This window comes from Colias philodice, chromosome 20 (genome assembly GCF_061535455.1).
Source record: "Colias philodice isolate Cphi_HAF_F1 chromosome 20, ilColPhil1 Martin Lab GWU primary, whole genome shotgun sequence".
In the NCBI taxonomy this organism is placed as follows: domain Eukaryota; kingdom Metazoa; phylum Arthropoda; class Insecta; order Lepidoptera; family Pieridae; genus Colias; species Colias philodice.
The window spans coordinates 9,489,227-9,505,647 of NC_143105.1; the positions used below are offsets into that span (position 1 = coordinate 9,489,227).

General features: G+C 33.1%; 2 protein-coding genes and 1 long non-coding RNA gene across 3 annotated transcripts; 2 read left to right on the forward strand and 1 right to left on the reverse strand.

Annotated features, from left to right (window-relative positions):
* Positions 1-517: 517 nt before the first annotated feature.
* Positions 518-5,842, forward strand: LOC149479655 (uncharacterized). The gene is made up of 8 exons (XM_089708131.1): positions 518-624; positions 1,463-1,585; positions 1,847-1,966; positions 2,268-2,431; positions 2,772-2,890; positions 3,496-3,604; positions 3,918-4,048; positions 5,696-5,842. Exons 1-8 carry the CDS (start codon positions 518-520, stop codon positions 5,837-5,839), a joined length of 1,017 nt encoding a protein of 338 aa, XP_089564257.1. The 3' UTR covers positions 5,840-5,842.
* Positions 5,843-6,118: 276 nt separating this feature from the next.
* On the reverse strand, positions 6,119-7,280 carry LOC149479656 (uncharacterized). Its single transcript, XR_016317246.1, has 3 exons — positions 7,077-7,280; positions 6,550-6,666; positions 6,119-6,215 (listed from the first exon to the last, which is right to left on the reverse strand). It is a non-coding gene; the product is annotated as an uncharacterized LOC149479656 (long non-coding RNA).
* A 1,421-nt stretch (positions 7,281-8,701) lies between these two features.
* Positions 8,702-12,156, forward strand: jagn (jagunal). The gene is made up of 4 exons (XM_089707797.1): positions 8,702-8,964; positions 9,401-9,542; positions 10,103-10,318; positions 11,159-12,156. Exons 1-4 carry the CDS (start codon positions 8,876-8,878, stop codon positions 11,288-11,290), a joined length of 579 nt encoding a protein of 192 aa, XP_089563923.1. The 5' UTR covers positions 8,702-8,875; the 3' UTR covers positions 11,291-12,156.
* Positions 12,157-16,421: the final 4,265 nt, after the last annotated feature.

Sequence of the window (16,421 nt, forward strand, 5' to 3'; positions counted from 1 at the left end):
AGCAACAAAAAATGTAGTCATTATTATTTTGTAAAATTCACAAATAAAATGGACTTATCCATAACAAAAACAAAATCCTACTGAACTTAAAATCTACTACAACTTTCGTAAGTACGTAATAACTTATATACATTTAAGTTTATATGAGAAAGACAGGAAAATAGGAATCAAAAATCAAAGCCTTGTATTTGGAAGTTGCATAGAAAATAATATAATAAATTAAAGAAAGTGCTTTATCATGCTTGTTTGCGGGATTTGCCATTACTTTTACGTTTTCATTTAACAATAATTGATGCTTGCTGAATATAATGTGATACCTATTTTTAAACTCCCTGATACTTACAAATTGTCTGATATAATTCGTCGCTTGTTGCGTAGCGTAATCACTTTCGCAAGCCTCTGAAAGCTCTGTACTGTGCCCAGAGCCTTCGCAAGATTCTGAATACTCTGTGCTTTTTCATTTTTTATATCTAAAACAAAACAGAGCAATCCAACGGGTAACCACCAGAGCAAAGCAATGGAGGGCGGGCGGCAGTCGCGCCTGCTCGGCCGACTGCTCGGCAAGCTGCGCGGCGAACATCGGACATCATTGGATAAGAACAGTTTCTCTTTTAGTTCTTCGTGGTATGATATTTTGATTTTGATTGACTATAGTCTGTCCACTATAAGAATTGCTTTTTGACAGCTCGACGGGTGATACCAGAAGTGATGTTCAAAAGATTATCGATTGTGATACCATTTCAATTATAAATTCAAAATATTATCATAACTCGAATCAGGTACGTAAATAATAATTACAACGTAAACGTACTAATAAGATATGTAATAATAAGACCACATATCTATGCATTGTATGTTAAAACTAAACTAAACTAATATTTTATTATTTATTGGTTTCTATCTTACAATTTGGTTGTCTTTAGGTTTAAATTATATAACATAATAGAAGAGTTTTTCTGTATCGGATATATTTTACAGAGTATTTCTATCGATTATTTTAATCTATCGATCCATCATTGAATAATTCTGTGTAGGCATCACTAAGTGGGCGGGACCTGTCCATGAAGTACGATAATTATTTGTATGACATTTTAACATAGACAATACAATTATACATAGGCGTGAAGCTGTCAAAAAGCAAATAATATAATGGACAGAGTACCTATATATGCATATTGTTTACGTATTATAATTCATTAATATATGAATTTAAAAACGTTAGGTTATTTATTTTATTTAGTTGACTAAGTACGTACCAATTTAAAGTATGGCGCCCTTTTAAAATTATAATCTGAGCAAAAAATATTAAAGTCGATTAACATTTTTAATGAGTGTAGGTACATGACTAATTTATTGTCTATTGATGCAATGTGGTATATCTTTATTTAAATAGGTAACCTACTAAGAAATAATTCATAATTCATTAATTTTGATTTTTTCCATAAAATGGTTTCAAATGCAGCATGAGCGAGAGTGTGGGCTGCGGCAGCGGCACGGAAGACGATGTAGAACCGACCTGCACTAAAGCCACTGTATCTAATTCGACGATCGATTACACGCAGTTTGCCGCTAATGTTGATTTACGGTATCATTGCATATAATATTTGAAAAGACGTTTTACTAACTCACAAAAATATGCACTAAAGTTACCGTTAGCATTTTCTATAAAACATTTGATCTTTATTTTTACATACATTTACAGAAATCAGAATGCTACTACTACTGGTCCGATTTACGTGGGATTTTTTGAAAAATTGTTAGTTAAAGAAAATTTGACGTGATCAAATTGGATTTAAATATATTATTTATTAGAAAATTCGGCTCTTTAATTTTATAATTTCTTTAGATATGGAGGCCAATACTTGACACCTGAGCAATTACCAGAATTCTGCAACCAGTTGCATCACCTCGTTGAAGTCATCAGGAACATACAGTCATATGCTAAGGTCACGGGCGAATATCCAAGGTAGTGGAAAAACTATTATTATAGATGTAGGTATATTGCAAGAACAGATCATCAATAAATTGGTCTGCAAAATGAATAAAAAATATTAGGATTAAATCGATAAAAAAAATTATGTGATTTAATAATAGGCAATATGAATGTAATGTTTACTCATACGCATAATAAATTATAATACAACGGAACAACTGATTGACTAAAATAAAATTTTATTACAGCACGTAGGTAGTTATTGTATTTAAAAGTATCTATAAGTTTTACAAGTTGCAATATGTTTATCGTCATTAATTTTGTTTTCTTTCAGCGAATTAGAACGTCGTCTCGAACGTGAAGCGCGCGAAGTAGCGGCGCTCGCGAGCGAAGCGAGGAACGCGCGGGACGCGGCGGAGCGCGCTACGGTACAACGCGAGGCGTTGAGGTGCGAACGCGGACAGCTTGTGACGCAACTCGCTAAGATGAGGGATGTTGGTGAGATTTAGCACTTTTTTACTAGTAGAAGATTTTTGTGAGTGTGTTTTCTGTCCTAGCTTGTGATGTTGATATGGAAGAATAATTGATAAATGAAATCAATAAGACAATTTTAATTGTAATGCATTTTTAATCGATTTTAAAAATTTAGATGCTTGCAAAACAGATGATTATAAAAAAATAATTTTGCTTAAAATTCAGAAAAAATAATTACATATTCTGACATTCATTTTACATCAATTATCTATTGTGAATTTAGGTAGTTGATTTGGAGAAGGTACAGCGTAAATACTTCTCTGTTATTTATAATAAATGTCTTATTCTTATTTATTCAAAACAGAAGTTCGTGAGCTGGAGAGCACGGTGCGTGTGTCGGACAGAAAGCTGTACAAGAGTTACGAAGCTGTGAAAGACGCGACCGACCCGAGTGCTTTTGAACCTATTTTAGAAGAAATAAGGGTAAGTTTTAGTACTATATTTCATCATTAGGTATAAACCAATATTTTCTTGGCTCAGATAAAGGCTCTTTTTTAGAAACTAGGTACTTTCCGAACCGATGGTAAATGTTAAATAATGTGTTTTGAGTTCAAAATTCGTTCAAACGCATTCCTGAAGGAAGTATGGTTGAATGAATAAATGTTTGACTTTGAAGGACAATTAATTCTGTAGGTAAAACAGTGTTTTAGAATGTAGGCGTATTCGTATAGGGAATCGGTAACAGATAGTATTCATAAAGTTAAGCTCTATAATTTATTACCAAGCTAATTTATAGATTCTAGATTAAGCGAATTTACAACAAACTTATACTTACACTTATTGAAGTGAAAACTTCTTTAGCAGCGTTGAGCACTTCTGTAATGGGTACCTATAAAATCTTAAACTCGCGTCAAGACACGTGACCTGATCGAAAAAGTGTAAGACGGATACCATTCCAAAATATCAAACATGCTCAACGTTAATAATCAAGTTTTCACTTCTGCCGGCACTCCCGGAGTGCAACCCGTCTTTTTTTTTTGTTTTGAAAAGTCGAAATAGGCATTCATAAAATAATATCCTTTCTATAGAACAAGCAAAATGCACTTGAAGGTCTACAGCGGCTGATAGAAAATCGACGTAACTCGTTGTCGAAGAAGCCGTCACACGCTTTGCCACTGCCAGCAAATAGTCATGATGGTACTAACTATATTAAATAAAATTTTGATTAATTGATCTTAAATAAGCAGTCGTGAGCTCAAAAATAGTGAAATTTTAATGTAGTAGTAGGTATCAGAGTTTTTTAACCTAAGTAGGAATATTTTTTTTTGTAACTTATTGATTTGGCTGTATCCTGACATTTTTGAAAAGGATCTTAAAAATATTACGGTGGCTGTTTACTTCTACAATTAAATATTATTCTTAAACATTTATTTGTGGGTCACTTAAATTCAGACCATTAAAATATATTTTTATTGACCTAGCTCTCCATTGTTTTTTATGTTAATTCTAGGTGGACCAATAACTTCAACCCGAAAGCGTCACGAAAGTCGACGTTCAAACAAAAGGAGAAGGAAAGACATAATACGAGAACCACGCTCCGTCCCGCTCTCGGGGGAACCGAGCTCGCATGAACCACATCAGGTGAAAAATAATCAAAATATATTCTAGCAAAGTTCGTAATTAGGTTCCTTGATAAGTATTGAATCTATCCATACTAATATTATAAATGCGAAAGTAACTCTGTCTGTCTGTCTGTTACTCAATCACGCCTAAACTATTGAACCAATTTGCATGAAATTTGGTATGGAGATATTTTGATACCCGAGAAAGGACATAGGCTACCTTTTATTGCGAAATATGTACCACGGGCGAAGCCGGGCCGGACCTCTATTTTGTTATAATTATTAACCTTGTGATTCATACAGTATAAAGTAGACGTATTGATCTGCATAGGCTACGTGTTTTAAATAGGTAGTCCTGAATATTATTATTACTCTGTATTCCGATAGAGGGCAATATTGTCTATTACTGTTTCCTTTGACTTTGACTTTCCTTTGAATTTCCTTTGACTATAAATAAACAGCAAATTAACGCACAATAAATGAGGCTATTTAGCCATATTTCGACTTACTTGGTTGTGACTTTTAGAAATTTTTAATGAATAGAAAAAAAAAATGATCACGCAACGGTATTCGAAACCGCGTCTTCCACCTTGACGGGACGAAACCCACCGGGTTATTAGAGCAGGCTCCAAGGAGATGTTCGTTTGCAAAAATAGCGGACCTAAATCTGACTTCTGATATATATTGTATAGGTCCCAGACATCCTATAGACAGATGTTGCCAACCAGTTTTGTGGTCCCCCTGCCCGCACCCCGGTAATTAAATATGGCATACAAAGAAAAAAATTAAAATTTCCAAAACATGCCGTGTGAGATATCACATGAAAGAGCTTATTGAGTAGATCACGAATATATAGCATACTATATACATTTCTTACACTTTCTCTAAGATTTTTTAGAAAATTTACGAAAATGGTCCATTTTTGAGTTAACTTTAAACCACTATAGATTGAAAACTCATGAATATATTTTTTAAATTATTATTTTAAATAATTAACAATAGTCCATTGTTTATGATTCAATAGTTCGTAATATAATATAAGTGAGCTATGTGGTGGATTTGATGAAAATAACTATATACTATATGAACTTGAAAATATACTCGCCATCTTTGAATGCTCCCCCCACTCCCCCATGCAACTATTTCACTGTACGAAATATTGAATCGTAAACAATGGACTATTGTTAATTATTTAAAATAATAATTTAAAAAATATATTCATGAGTTTTCAATCTATAGTGGTTTAAAGTTAACTCAAAAATGGACCATTTTCGTAAATTTTCTAAAAAATCTTAGAGAAAGTGTAAGAAATGTATATAGTATGCTATATATTCGTGATCTACTCAATAAGCTCTTTCATTTGATACCCCACACGGCATGTTTTGGAAATTTTTATTTTTTTCTTTGTATGCCATATTTAATTACCGGGGTGCGGGCAGGGGGACCACAAAACTGGTTGGCAACATCTGTCTATAGGATGTCTGGGATCTATACAATATATATCAGAAGTCAGATTTAGGTCCGCGATTTTTGCAAACGAAACTCCACTGAGAGTCCGGTCTATATCGTTTTTTTCTACTCTTTAAAAATTTCTCATTTATAAAGCACTTGAATGCTATTAAACTAAATATAAAATATCATTTTATTATTTTTTTCCTCCCGCTAGGTGACGCTATACATCCGCGGCGTGGGTGTCAACGCGCAAGCGTCGCGCATGCGCGCGGGCAGCGCGGCCGCTGTCACTCTTGGTGCGCTTGACGTGCCCGCGAGAGGCAGTGTACAGGATATCATGTTTTTTACGGCGCCTTGATTATGATTTATAAAACAAAATTGTAGTTTAGAGGCTGTTTGAAATAAACTGTGATAAATTTTTTCGGCTTTTATTTTGACTTGCAACTTAACCTAAGCAACCAAATAAATGTTATGTTGTTGGTGATTTTAGATTTGATTTAGTACGGTTAAACGGTAGGAGTAGGAGAATACGGACAATAAATAAATTACTTTAAAAATTCTATTTGTTTCGTAAATAAAACAATGAAGGCTCTTAAATGCAATTATTTATTTAAATAATAGATACCATTGGTTTTAGTAGGTACTTTGGTTTTGCCTTTATATCTGTGGTTTTTCGGAGAAGGTCGTCAATCGTGTTGAGAAGACGGATGATGTGCTGGTTCTTCTGGTTTCGGCTGTATTGGATAAAATAATGATTAAAAATCAAATATTATGATTTAGTAATTCAAAAATAAGTGTAGTCGATTCAGCAGTTCTTGAGATATTAGTGGTATAACTATAATGTTAATGACTTTCTGTCATATAAATAGAATAAGCTCTGCCTTGCAACTTCACCCGGGGAAAAACCCGAGCATTGAGCAGAAGCTAGAATTTCCAGCATCTAGCTTATGTGTTAAATTATATTCGTTATATAACAACACAACAATTTTCATCAAAATCCCACCAAAGTCTAAGCGTCAACACAAACTTTGCATTTTATAAAATAAGCACAGATAATTAAAACATTACCGTGGTGGTAGTGGTAGTAGGAGGGTCAGCCGTGGTGGTCGTGGGGACGTGCGGCGTGGTCGGCGGCTTCGTGTGGTGCTCGTGCGATGGCGAGTGGTGATGGGAGGAAGAGCATAGCTAGGTAACGATAAAAAAGCAAATAATATTATAGGCTACTAACTAACTAGTAACTATACGAAATTTTTTTTTCGCTGGAAATTTTGAGAAAGCCGAATGCTCAGTTTTATAAAATAAATATGTGATAATTTGATTAAAAAGACATGATTCAATCCCGTATCGATAGTAATTTGAATTTGAGATATTTCCAATTTATTGAATAGTATTCTAGTATTCTATTAAAGTTTTATAACTGTTATAGTAGATGGTAGTAGGTAACATGGGTAATTTTGATACTGTTCGTCACCACGACAAGCGGCTAGTTTGCGACAATATCCTTTTTTGCAAAGAACCAAAAAATATAAAAATACTATTGTACCTATTTTTTTACTTTAACTTATCATAATATTTATTATTATATAAAAATTTACCTGAATAGCTAATACCGCGAAAATAGCGAGGAGCACAAAGGTTTTCATGGTGACCTGCAACTTGTGTAAAAACAAAAGAATGATTGGGCGCCAATCCAAATGGGTGCTTATTTATAACCCCTTTGCGGAAATAGCCGTAACAAAAAGAAAATATAAACAATTTTCCAAACATAATCAGGCTTAAACAATGTATCGATAAAAGACGTTATCGATTTTTTGCTTTGCTACAGTACTAATTAACAATGCCATTGGCGAGGTTTAGGAATTTTTTCGCGAAAATTATCATAAATTATTTCAATGCCACATTTTATGATAAATTATAATTATTAGGTACGCATTAATTTATGAGTAATATGTGTAATTATAGAACAATATCATACATAGTACCCTACTGCCTCAGGTATTTTATCATACCCTCTGCACCTGATAATATTTTTAGTAGATATAAGCTTCTGAAGTCAATCAATTTACCGTTTCAGTGATTCGCTACTGTCTAGTCGCATCACTAATTAATAATGAGGTTGTAATTGGATACCTAATTAAGACGGTGTTTTCCAAATTATTTAATCTTGTCGTTAATTTTCTGCTTTAATTTGTCTTTATTAGAACCAAACTAGGTACCTAGCTAGGTCTAAAAATAAAAATAATTGGCTAAAGCTGATTTTTAAAGTTTAATCAAATTTTCCGGTAGATAGGTTGTTTATTAGTATTATTTTATTTCCTGAGTCACTAAGTGGTCACTACTATAGTATCAATTCTATTATATTGTGAATAATGCGTGTGTTCCAAATAAATTTATTGAAGTGAAAACTTCTTTAGCGGCGTTGGGTATAAAATCTTGAACTCGCGTCAGGACACGTGGCCTGATCGAAAAAGCGTAAGACGGTTTTTTTTAGCCCTTATATTCCATGCGTAAGACGGATACCATTCCAAAATCCAAAATATCAAACATGCTGAACGTTAATAATCAAGTTTTCACTTCTGCCGGCACTCCCGGAGTGCAACCCGACTTTTTTATTTTGTAAGATGGTCTTAAACAGCAAAAAATTTCAAATTCGGGAAAGTATTATCGGGATCTGAGTAGGTAGTAGGGCCAGTAGGGGTTGATTATTATGACCCCGGGCCATTATTTAGCGTACGTTTTACCAATTTCACATCATTATATTTCTAACTTATATGAATTTATTGACGTAGTACCCTTGTAGTATTTCACTAAAATTCATAAATTTAACTGTTGTGGAATGATGATGAATGCTCAAAATAAAATAAATAGTATCACTTTATTTTAAAAACTATCATTACTACTAGTTCCGTAAATGTGTACAAATTACCTACATAAAATTAAAATAAAATTGCTGACGATGGACATTGACCGGAAGCTAAGCAGGTAACTATTTCCATAAAGCCAGATCACACTGTTAAACTTTAATAATATTAGAAAAGAAATCTTTTCTAACTGGTATAGCTTAAATAAACAAAAACGATGGCTAACAGTATTTTAATAGAATATAATAATTATCAACTTTGTTTATTTTTTTATGATAATATAGTAAATTATTTCAATCTATGTGTTATATGAATAACTGTGTACAAGTATCCGAACGCGCCAACCTTGAGACGTTGGCATTTTTGGCATGTCAATTTGCCAGCTCGCTTCGATTTAGTTTGGCAGATGTGAAAATGGATTGATTGTAATTTTAAATAAAAAACGGAGATATCTGAATGAATGCACTGAGTGATATTGTCGATACTCGTATAGTGGTTGTATAGTAAACAAAGGCACGAGTTTATTTATAAAAATGGCTTCAAGGGGTGGTGTTATGGTAACTGGTACAAATGGTGCAGATTTTCAGCACAGGGAAAAAATAGCGGCTCAGTATCAAATAAGGTTAGTATTGTGATTATTTTTATGAATGTGATCAGCTACCGTCTGTGGTTAGTTAGCCTGTGACACACGACATGATATCGTCGAGTTCCGTCAAATTATTTTTAGACGAAAGCAGTAGGTTGTACTATTTCGCGCCTTTTATTTGAATGTTACGTTTATTTATTCTATTGATGAGCAAAGCTTATATAAATTGAACAGAAACGTAATACACTTTAAATAATTCAGTGCTAAACAACATAATTTTACTTCAAAACATTACTTTGAATACTTTGAAATATTTTAATTTTAACTACATAAAGCAATGTAAAAAATCTAAAATGACTTGAAAGTTGAAACAGTCATAAATTTTCCTTGTGCTTAATTTTTAATTACAAACTAGGTAGTTAACTTAATAATGTAATAAATATGTATTTAACAATTATATGTATAATTTCAGTGCATTAAACAAGTCTAGGCTGAAGTACTGTGTATTCTTCCACCATGTATTGTTCCTGGTGATGCTGGCCAAGCTCTCTGCTGACATATTGGACAAACTGGACATTTTTATACTGGAAATAGAGGAGTTGCAAATACCACAGGTGATTTTATATGTATTTAGCTGAATAAACCATTAACTTGTATGAGGTGCTACTGATTTCTACAAATAAATGATCAATTTACAAATAAAATATTAAATACAGAAGAATCCTATCTTTCTATGACTATTAAGTTAGGTAGCAATTCTCATTTACATGTAATAGTTGCCCTTTTATAAAAATTTCTTACTCCTTATTGCATTTTTATAATATTTATTGTATTAATTTTCTTATATCCAAGTTTGTAAGGTCTCACATTGTTTGTAACAATAAATGTATTCTATGGTTCAAAATTTATCATATACATTCATAAACCAGTAATACCTGCAACCAGTCAAAAGATTAGGCGATTCCCACCCAGGGCAAATATTTGTGTGATGAACATAGATGTTTGCTCTGTGTCTGGGTGTTAATTATCTATATATGTTTATCAGCCATCTGGTTTCCATAACACAAGCGAAAGCTTAGTATGGAATCAGATCGTGCTTTGTGTGAAAATTGTCATGAAATATTTATTTATTTATACTTTACTCTTTATTTAACTATATATGAATGAATTCCAGCCGCTCTGGTGGGAGTACATCTGGTGTCTATCCCTCCCGCTATCGTTCCTCGGCCTGTCGGCTATCAAACGCAACAATATACTGCACCTTAATAGATACATGTATGGTATATCGGGGCTCGGCCTACTGCCGCTGTTATACTGTGTGGTCCATTACTGCGGGGATGTGTGGGTGTATCTTGCTGATGATGATGATGAGGAGATTCAGTTGTGGCAGGTGTGTTTAACAGCTTTTTTTATTTATTTATTTATTTATTGTACATCTTCATTGTACAAACACGAATGGACAAAGCAGAAAAAAAAAGAACAAAATTACAAAGGCATCATTTGTACAAAAGGCGGCCTTATTGCTGAACAGCAATCTCTACCAGGCAACCTGGTAGGACAGGAAATGTAAGAAGGTCGTGGGATAGCGCAAAATAAATTACTATAATTACAATTTTTTTACAGTATGTGTTGTATTTTATAGTATTTCATCATCAGTATGATGATTGAATTGTTGTTTTAAGGTGCTTTTTCAACAATAATGTGCGAGGATGAGATGTTTGTAACTAACCAATGGTATTGTTTCAAACGATAAATGCTTCTAAAAACTAAATGAAGCGATATAATTGGTTATTAACAAACACATTCCTTGCTACACATCGTTCCTTGCTACGCTCGTACATTATTATTGGTGATGGTGGTAAAAGCACCCTTAGAATGTAAAATAAAATTAAATTTATGATTCAGTACCTTTTCAAAATAAAATTTTTGTTTATTTAACTTGAATGCTTTGTAAAATGCCCTCCGTTTTTACACTGTAAAATACTTTCATGTAAATGGCATTCATAATTCCCAAAAAAGAGTTTGTTTTCTATTTAAATTTAGCTATTGCTTTAAAACAAGTATCCTAGCATTTTCATTAAATTCAGTGCCTTTTAAACGGGCTATAAATAACATGTAGAAAGTAAATAACTTTCAAATGGTAAGAGAACCTTGTAAAGTATACGTTAGCAGCATAATTATAGTTACATATTGGTTTCTTAATATAATATTTATATTTTTTCAATTCCAGGGATATCCCTACGGCCTTCTCTGGTACGCCTTCGTATTCCTAGCGTGTCAAGTTCATTTCTTCCAACTATACTTTTCCTACAATTTGCTGAAGGCCTGGCGCTCCAGAGGCACTTATAAGAAAGGAAATTAATATATTCAATGTTATCCTAAGAATTTTGTGTACGCAAAACAATTTTTTGGATTTTTTTTTTTTTTGTAATAGGTCAAATGTTTAAAAGAAATGTTTAATATCTGTTATTGTTATAATGAGATTTTATTTGTTTGTTGAAAGACCATCAAGGAACCAATTTAAATGTAGATTTTTTGGTATAAAAAGAATCTCTACTAAACACCTAAAAGTTGTGAAAATTTTAAATGCTGTAATATGGTCTCTATATTCAATCTCTTTTTAATCATTTTTAATGAGTGTTTAATTATATTCATTTTTTATTGCTCTCTATCTACTTGCAAGAGGAGGGTTGTTTAAAGGTAATACTCGGTTGACAAGTACATTATAATGTTCATAAAAATTACATAAAATTTAAACTTAATTAAAATCTGTCATTCATATAAAAATATTATTTTATAAAATTTATATAAAACATGGCTCTTTCTAAATTTCAATTTTTTCTTATATGTATATTTATTTTATTGAAACTTCTTTAGGCGCGTTGAGAGTAAAATTTCAAGGTCTCGTCATAGCAATACCGTCACGTCATGGAGTAATGCGACGATTTTGTTATCTTTGAATCTTGCCAAAGAAGTTTCACTTCTGACACATGTGCTCGGTACACACGCTGTTTATTTTGAGAAAATGATTGTTTGATTAAAAAAATTCTATATATAGAGACCAATCAATAATAATTCTTAGGATGACAAAATTAAGAGGAAAGGAGATCGACAATTTTATATAATATCGTCGTCTCTTTCACACCAACGGTGATGGTTTGATGTGTGATTTCCCGGCGAGTGCTATTTGTTAATTTTACACGATTGTTAATAAAAAGTTAAATTATTTGTTTGTTTTTCTTTGTGCATATTTTGCACTGCCATCGAAATTTTATATGATATTTAAAGAACTTGTCTTTTCACTCTATAATTTTAATTAAACACGAAAATACCTAAATATTTCAGTTACAATAGAAATTTATAATGTGTAAATACAGTACAATATATTATATGTATTAAGATGTAATTTTGCTTCTTTGTACAGGCACTAATAGAAATTAACCTAACTAAGTCGTAAATATGTTTTTCTTCGGGTTGATAGCGAGGACTTTAGTTTATCTTTATAATTGCACAAGCAGAAAAATAATATTATATTCAATATTACATAGAAAAATAATTATTGTACTTCAATTTCTTCCATATATTAACAGGGACAGTTTAAAATAATGTTTGAAATGTTACCAGTATAAAAAAGAATTACTGGGCCTATAATATGTATTAGTATAGAATATTACAATAGATATTTTTGCCTTATACTTATACTTAAATTTGTAAATAATATAGAAAATAGTTTGGTGTCTCATATAGGAAATGTTTGTAATAAGAGCATAAATGACATTTTAACTCGACTCGTTATTTGTATGAATAAATTGTTTTATATAATAAAAAGACTTTTCTTTCCAAATATATGAACATAATATCGAAACTAGGCAGAAATTTTCGACTTTGTTCCAAAAGTAGGGATACAGGTTTAGGTCATAACACAAGGAATGCGTTTCATTTCACCAATTTGAAATGTGATTGAATTAGTAAATCAAAATATTATATCATCTTTACGCTAACATATTAAAAAAATGTGAAAGCATTAACGTTATGTTACTTAGTATTAGAAAAATCGATTTGTTTATGACTGCTAGCGCAATTTTAGTTAATTTTTGAATATTTCATTTTAGAGGCAATTATTAATGACCCCCTGGAGTGGGGAAAGAGAGGGGATTGCATCTCTCGATTTTTTCCCCTTGTCCCCATGATTTTTGTACGGCGTTGCGGAATAATGGATTAAAAGCAGTATAGCAATAGTATGACACAGATGCCGTACATGGTCAAATGACCAAATTTACCCCCGGTAACTCTCGGAAATTAAATAAAAATTCTGACTTGGTGGACCACCATTTTTGTACGGCACTGAGCGGTTTCTTATTATTTTTAATGGATCTATCGATGGTTAAGAATGCCGTACAAAAATATATGACCAAAATTTACCGAGTCTACCTGTACTTTTCAATTCTCATCTGCACTCAGTTGGACAGCTTACAAGTGACGGCATAGTGATGAATCTTATTATTTTTTGCTCTGCTATCGTTCTAGATATGTCCCCTGGTGGTTCATTTGACCCATATTTTTGTCCTATGCGGGCTTGTAGTCTAGATGTTTCTTATCAACCATTTTATTTTTAATGCAAGACGCGTGTTATAAAAAGCCCTAAAGAAAGTGTCGGTATCATGTAATTAATTATTTTTTATTATTTATCAGTACATTGTATCAGTTTATTACAAGCTGATCCTCAATAATTGAATTCGGATACTGCATGACGTCTTTCAGATAATTTTATTGATATCTTTAAGATATCTGTAGATTAATTAATTGCAAAAATATTTGAGTAGTAAGCGGATTAATAAATCAGTGAATGCATTACATATTTATTTATTTATTTATTTATTTATGACACTTTATTGTACAAGTACCAGTAATAAAAACATAATTTAACAAGAAAACATGAATACGGTAAGTGCACAAAAGGCGGCCTTATTGCTTAAAGCAATCTCTTCCAGGCAACCATATTAATAAAGGACATGTACGATGCTGGTTAAACGCGAAGGCGCAATCATAAAATAAATAAAATCAAGGTTATGAAAACAAAATCAAAAGCTATGGGAAATAAACCTTAATATACAGGGATACAATAATTATAACATAAATAATTATGTACACAAAACTCAAAAATATCAATATTACATACATACTACATCAATACTTAAAAAATAGTAATAAATACAATTAAATAAATATAAGACATAAATATGCTAATAAATAAAATATAACATACTATAGATAATATTATTAATATTATTAAACATGATATATACAAATTCATATAAATATATACATATATACATAAGATGAAAAAAAAAGGAAACTAAATAGTGGAAAAAAAGTGCTCTTTTACAAGTGCTTTGAACATATGCAGTGATTTGGCGCGTCTGATGGTCTCAGGGAGAGAATTCCACAGTCGAATTGCTACGACGGTATAGGATAAGTTAAAAAAATTGGAATGGTGAATAGGGGTGGATAGGAGAAGGAGATCAGAAGAACGAAGGGAGAGGGAACTATTGGAATGTAAATATTGGAACTGATTCTTAAGATAGATAGGAGTTTTCGGGTCAAACAGGATAGAGAACAAGAGTTGAAGGATGTGAGTATTCCGGCGAAGACGAATAGGGAGCCAGTGAAGTCTTTTGCGAAAATCAGAAACATGATCGAACTTGCGTAAGCCGAAGATGAATCTGATGCAAAAGTTTTGCAGCCTCTCGAGAGCGTCCAGTTGATATTCGTGAAGATCGGGATAACAGGAGTCGGCATAATCCAGGAAGGGGAGTAGAAGGGATTGAGTCAACGCAATTTTGGTAGAAATCGGAAGAAAGTTGCGCAACCGACGAAGAGAAGAAGCAGATGCATACACTTTTTTCTGCACTTCCTTTACTTGGTCACACCAGGATAAGTTTTCGTCTAAGTGCAAACCAAGACTTTTCACCGTTTTACTGAAGGGAATCATTGTGCCGTCAACCATAACACTAGGTAGGTCTTCCCAGTTAATTCTACTTGTGAGCTGTCTACTTCCCAAAACAATAACCTTGGTTTTTTCAGGATTTATTTTTAAACCATGGTCTTTACTCCATTTAACGATGGCAGCTAGCTCAGTATTTATGCGAAAAATCTCGTTCGGTAGTTCAGATAAAGAGGCGTGCGAATATAATTGAAAATCGTCTGCATACATATGATAGGGAGAATTAATATTCTTGGAAATAGAGTTAATGAAAATTGAAAATAAGAGAGGAGACAACACGCCACCTTGCGGAACGCCAGCATTTACGTTGCACCAAGAAGAAGACAAGTCTTCAACCATGACACGCTGCCGACGTCCAAACAAGTAACTTTGAAACCAGTCAATAACCGTTGGAGATATGTTGAGCGAGCGAAGCATTGCTAACAAAACATCATGATCGACGGTGTTAAATGCGTTGCTAAAGTCAAGTAGAGAAAGTAATGTTAGCTGCCTGTTGTCAAACCCCCGGCGAATGTCGTCTGTGATTTTAATAAGAGCAGTAGTTGTGCTGTGACCTGGTCGGAAGCCAGATTGAAAAGGATTGAGGAGATCGTGAGTATTGAGGAAGCGACTTAGTTGCTCTTGTACTAAGCGTTCTAAAACTTTAGATAGGAAGGGTAAAATAGCAATAGGACGGAAGTCTGAAAGGGCAGATGGTTTAGGATTCTTGGGGAGAGGAAAAATGTGTGCATTTTTCCAATTATCAGGAAATTGGCCAGAGGAGATGGAAAAATTTAAAATATGAGTGATAATCGGGATAATGATAGGAAGGATGGGAATGATCATGTTCCGACCAATACAGTCACTTCCAACCGCCTTAGAGGTGATTGACATTATACTCTTCTCAACACCACAATCGGTAAACTGACGCAAAACAAACGGAGGAAAATCAGGAGAAGGTAAGGAGTTGAGATAATTTAATGTACGGGATTTCGTGTTAGCGTCAAAGCCCAAAAATGGACTAGAAAAGTGGGAATTTAGATCATCAATATTAACTGATGACGGAAAAGATTTGTGCGTTTTTTTGCCAATACCAAGAGTTTGTAGGAATTTCCAAACTTTAGAGGGGTCGCCGTTTTCGACATTTTGGGATATGTGACGTCGTTGTGCATCCCTACATAATGTATTACAGCGATTTCTAATTTTCTGAAATTTTTCACGATTTGTATCAGAGTCTGTGGAGTTTAATTTTGCCTTAGCACGAGCCTTTTTTTTTAACAACGATTTAAGTTCAGCCGTCATCCAAGGAGCAGGAAGCTGCTTCAACTTGACTGGACGTATTGGAGCATGAATATCAAATAAGTTCAGTAGTAAAGAGTTGAAGAGAGCCACCTTATCGTTAATGGAATTTTCAGAGTAAACAGCCGACCAATCGATCTTAAGAGCATCTTCACGCAGTCGGTCATGATCGATTTTACCAAAATTGCGTTGCATGACAATTTTAGGTTTA